Here is a 5,755-nt window from a genome sequence, read left to right as displayed (position 1 = left end):
TATTTTGTGTTTTCCATTTTGTGTTGTAGATACAACAGATATAAAATGTCTGCAGATATTTAGAAATATCATATCACATTGACTCTGTCCTGTTATTTATTTATTTATTTCTTAATTTTTTGATTTTATCAACATGACAAATTTCAATTAACTATAGTTTTCACAAAAGCAGTATCAATAAAGATTTATATTGATAGAATTTATATGCACTTTCTTCCTCTTTCTCTATTCATTCCAAGGGTTGTCTGTAATATAAATTTAACATTTTGTTGTGTACAGCTGGCTTTGTAAAATTTCAAATTTACATAAAAACACCCCCCCCCTTTTTTTTTTAAATGACGTCAATTCACAAATGGTTAAATTATTTGTTGTCAGAGAATCAACGTACCAGATGATTCACAAATAAAGCGAAGCTTAGCATCACACTCTTTATCATTCCATTGACCTTTTTTGTAACCTGGAGAGTTCATCTGTCCACAATCCTCACCAACACTGTCAGGTTGTCTTGGCATCCAGTTTGTGTAGGTAACTGGCTTTCCTGTTGAAAACCAGCTCCATCTTCCTTCTACAGACAGGTCGTTTAAATCCAACCATAACTTTTCTGCAGAAAAAAGAACAGTCACTGTGGTGTGCATGGAATATTACACAGAAAAGTTAATTTACCTGGGCGAAAAAAGTATGTCATTTTGTTGCTCTACAGCTGCTGTAAGAATCCTAAATGTTAGCTACTCATATTCTGATTGACAATATCTATGTGGTTTTTGGAGACCAGGTCTTCCAACAATCTATTGGAATTCCCATGGGTACCAATTGCGCCCCGTTATTAGCAGACCTTTTTTGTATTCATATGAATCAGAATTTGTCCAAAATCTTACACGTGAAAAGAAGAAAACACTTGCTGTGGCCTTCAACTCGACATTTAGATATATCGACGACGTATTGTCAATTAACAATGGTTATTTCCATTCTTATGTCGATACGATATATCCCGGTGAGCTTGAAATAAAAGATACCACAGAGTCTGACACATCTGTTTCATATTTGGATATTTTACTTGAAAAAGACGTTAAAGGTAATCTAACATCCAAGCTTTATAATAAACGTGATGACTTTAAACTTTTCAATCGTCAACTTCCTTTACTTATGCAGCAATATACTGTATGTGTTATTAAATTAGCGGGTTTCATATTTTAGCGGCTTTAGCAAAGACAACGATGCGCTAATTCATGAATACCGCTAATAAATCATTTATTAATACAATATTTGGTACGTTTGTGTGTAGCGCTAATTCATGAATACGCCAACAACTCAATACCCGGTGATTGCGCTAAATTTTGAATACGTAGATTTATGTACACGTACAGTGTCTTCATCACCTGCATACGGGATATATATCTCTCAGTTAATTCGATACGCAAGAGCACGCTCTACGTATGTACAATTTCTAAAACGAGGTAAATTATTGACAAACAAGTTGATGAAACAAGAATACGAGCTGTCTCGTTTAAAGTCATCATTTTGTAAGTTCTTTAGTCGATAAATGACCTTGTCAGCAAATACAATTTATCATTGAGTCAAATGCTGACTGACGTTTTTCATACCAATTTTTAGGCCATTATTTACACACTGAATTGTCGACGGATTCTTCCGTTATTTCCCGATCATGACAAGGAGCACACGACGGGTGTGACCGGTCGGCAGGGGATGCTCACTCCTCCATAGCACCTGATCCCATCTCTGATGTTTTGGAAGTCCGTGTTTGCTCTGCTCCTATTTTGTATTGCTTAATGGACTTTTGAGCTTGAATACTGTTCGTTATCTCCATATATTTCATTCTATACTTTTAACCACCCGGGCTGCTTAATAAGTATCCTAGTACCGTTGGAATATCAGAAGGATTTATTATTTCATTAAAAGCTATATAAGCGTATCTGAGCTAAACAATAAAAATACGAGACTGAGTGTAGATAAACATGATATATATTGTTTACGATCAAATTAAAATTTTCACTATTTTTGAATTTGAATAACCTCATGTTTCCATAGTTAAATTGATTTTAATCTGTGTCTGTTCATTAAATGCGGAGTCGGTAAATAAATCGGTTATTAGTCCCCTATGTGAAACCGGAGGGGACTATAGGTTTCCTCTGATTCTGTCCGTCCGTCTGTCTAGCTGTCTGTCCGTCCGTATGTCCCTCTGTCTGTCTGTCAGTCTCTCCCACTTGGTTTTCCGCACTTTTTTTCTAAACACTTGCAGATATTGAGCTGATTTTTAGTATGTGAGTAAATTTTGATGTTACAGATCAAGTTTGCATTTCTTTCTGCTTCAATGATTTTTTACGGAATTACGACCTTTTCAATTTTTAAGGGTTTTCCGCACTTTTTTTCTAAACACTTGCAGATATTGAGCTGATTTTTGGTATGTGAGTAAATTTTGATGAGTTACAGATCAATTTGCATTTCGTTTTGCTTCATTGATTTTTCACGGAATTATGGCATTTTCAATTTTTAACGGGAACCAAATTACACTTGCCGGTAGGGGACTAGTATTGCATATGCAATACTCTCAGAATGCTTGTTGTTTTAAATTTCTAATATCTTTGAAACGCTTGATTTAAATTGTGTAATTTACAGTCATATCTTTATATGAACTTATAAAACAAACAGAAAGATCTTTTTAATTTTAGTTAGTCTGAACTTATAAAAAATACGCCATATATGACTTTAAAAAACACACAATTCATAAACCTTTGAATTTTCTATATAATGTTTTATACTTGACTGTTCTTTTTTAGAAAATATGTTTCCTTAATTTTAAGTCATCATATTCATATCATTACAAATATGATGTTTAATGAACCTTTTGAGAAAGTATTCTGTAGCCACTCATTTTCTTCTTTATTCTCTATCCCTGCTAGGTTAGCCTTTTGCAATCTGCAGAACATCTAAAAAAAAAAACCAAATATTTATTAGATTATCATCTATTTTGGTCAAAATTATCTGTATCAAAAGTAAATCTATCTTACTTGAGCTCCAAACCAGTCTAGTTTATGAACAAATTCTCTGTAGCAGTGCCCTTTGAATCGCTTCCATCCGTTCTTACAAATTCCTGTAAAATTAGTACGTACATGGACGTCTTCGTAGCAATTCAATACATGTATACAAAGTGTGTAATAACATATATATTGCGGAGAAAGTTCCTAAATGTTTCAAGGCATTCAAAATTGATTGAAAATAAGTTAAATTGATACTAAAACTAGTCAGTTTACCGGGCAGTTTAATTTGGATCACCTTTGTACATTTCAAAGAAAGGACTAAATGTTTTTTTTCCAATAGAACAAATCATGAAAAACATTTCTTTACCTTTGTTCCTATCTTTTCCTGTCAGTTGTTTGACGCTGGTTTCAATCTGACGCAAGGTCGAAAGCATTTTCCCATCACATGAACTTCTTCGGCTCGATTCACATCCGTTAAATGTACATCCGCGGCCGGAGCACTCAGTCTCAAACACAGCAGACTACGAATGTATTTCATAAACACGTACATTAATTTTAAACGACAAATATTTGTTTAAGAATTCTTATTCTCAACTCTATTTTCTGATTGCTAACTACATCTATGACAAAAAAATCTAATAATTTTGACGAAAGGACCATACTGTAGGACAGCTAAAATTAATCTTCTATAGACCACAGTTATTGAATATTGTCGTCAGTGATTGATGAAGTTCTTTATTCTAACTGGGAGTTCTAGCTTAGCAATTGTCTAGCACATAGAATATCAGATCTCTATTTTGTCACATTTACGAGGGGTTTATATATCGTCTAAGATTCCTCCAAATTGAAACTTTTAGATATGGCGTTAGAGCAGCGGCACAATGTTCAAAACCCTTTTGGTGCAGGACTCTACTCTTACTCTACATAGGCATGTCTGGTCACTTCAAGCAATGTTTAATCATTGAATTGTCTGTCTTACAATGTATGTCATATTATCTGTTCTTACTTATGTTCAATTCTTTTTTTAATAGATTTTTTTTAATTTCTCTAATAAATGCTAGTAAGTTTTATAGAAATTCCATTTTGCTAATGTTATTAGCACAATTTATGGTATTGTGTCATTGATAGATGATAAATAGATAAATAGTAAGTTTTACATTGTTTCACAAAGGACTATTTTTGGACCTGTGAATTTCTTTAAAAAAATCTAATTTACTCGGTTTAGGAAATTCTGTTCCCATATTTTCTACATCGTTTTAAAGAGTATGTTGACACAATTATATCCCACCCTACCCCAGAATAAAATACTGACCGAATCCGCGAATGCATTCCAAAATTACATCAAAATTCACCCCCACTCCCGGAATAAAATTCTGACAGAGTTCGCGCAGGCATTCAAAAATCATATCAAAATTAAATAAAAAAAAAAAATTACGTGTATTTCTGTTTTTTTTAAAATATGTTAAATTTGTCTTCTTCTCTTAACAGACTCTTTGACATACTTATCGTGGGCACTTAGACTCTGAAATCATGTAAAACCATTAAGAACACTATAGGATCGTGAAAAATTGCTAATCTTTTTAAATAATGAACGAGTACTCAAGTACTCCACCAGAGAGGCAAGCGAGTAACCGGTTATTGGCAATTATTTCTTACCTTCAACATTTTGTTTTGTTCCTGAATGGACGTGAACAATTTGAAATGGAGATCCGAAATATTATTTTTTAGGAGACCTTGAGTAGTTACAGAAACAGCTGATTTTTTTAGCTCTACTCCGATAACAAGTACAAAGATCAGTAACATCTCAATTCTTATCGACATGACTGAATACAAACAGGGATACGTATACAGATTAATTCTTATATCTATTTATGTACAATATTGTACATTTGTGCTTTGCAGGGAAAATTGTCAAGTTGCGTGTAATTCGAATTTTGAAATAGAACAATAACATGCAATATTCTTATTATCCTTTAATTTTTTACATGCACATGTAGATAACACTATACATTAAATGTGTAGGTGTATTTAAATACAATTCAACAAAAAATCATAAGCTTTATGGAAAATGGATCATAAAAAATAAACTTCCACCGCCTTGAAGTGCTTGTAGCACATTTTTATTATACATGTGTTTCATAATATGTCTTTATTACAATTTGTTATAGAAATACACAAGATAAATTTATTTCGAAGGTTTTAATAAATTCAAATTTTCCATTTAGCATTTTTTTTTCTGGTATGTGCTTTCACAATGCTTTTGATTAAGCTCTTTTAAAAATAATCTACTTTCCATGATGTCTTCCTTTTGACCTCTTTATGATAAAATTAGTTAAACGTGATGTCTGAAATCCAGAATCGCTGCAACAAAAGCCTTTTATTTCTTACTGTTTTCTAAAACGTTTCAGGAAGACGCTGAATTTCTTTATAGGAATTTTTTCCTGATTTTGTTTTTGTTTGTTATTGTTGAATGACACTCATAGTACAGCTTTTACACTTCTCTCTTTATACAAAGACATTGAAATTTCATTGTTTTATTATGATGTCATATGTAACCAAAAAAAAAAGTTAAAAATCCCAAAAATTTCGTGATGCAAAACTGCTTTTTTTTGTTAAAATGAGGTTCAAAATAAAATATAATGGATCTATTTTCTAGCCCCTTCTGACACCAACATCTACGTTACTCTTAAAAACAGTTAATCATTTCACCAGTTATTTCAATTTCTATTGGCCATAATATTTACACGAACATAAGTAAC

General features: G+C 32.4%; 1 protein-coding gene across 1 annotated transcript; it reads right to left on the bottom strand.

The window, feature by feature from the left end:
- Nucleotides 1-371: 371 nt before the first annotated feature.
- On the bottom strand, nucleotides 372-4,743 carry LOC133191740 (brevican core protein-like). The gene is made up of 5 exons (XM_061327476.1): nucleotides 4,653-4,743; nucleotides 3,364-3,517; nucleotides 3,027-3,109; nucleotides 2,861-2,945; nucleotides 372-601 (listed from the first exon to the last, which is right to left on the bottom strand). Exons 1-5 carry the CDS (start codon nucleotides 4,659-4,661, stop codon nucleotides 372-374), a joined length of 561 nt encoding a protein of 186 aa, XP_061183460.1. The 5' UTR covers nucleotides 4,662-4,743.
- Nucleotides 4,744-5,755: the final 1,012 nt, after the last annotated feature.

Source organism: Saccostrea echinata, unplaced genomic scaffold (genome assembly GCF_033153115.1).
Source record: "Saccostrea echinata isolate AGI-Se365-2 ecotype Australia unplaced genomic scaffold, CSIRO_AGI_Sech_v1 ptg000024l, whole genome shotgun sequence".
Taxonomy (NCBI): Eukaryota; Metazoa; Mollusca; class Bivalvia; order Ostreida; family Ostreidae; genus Saccostrea; species Saccostrea echinata.
Note: the sequence above shows the minus strand (reverse complement) of the source record. Positions and strands in the feature narration are given on the sequence as shown.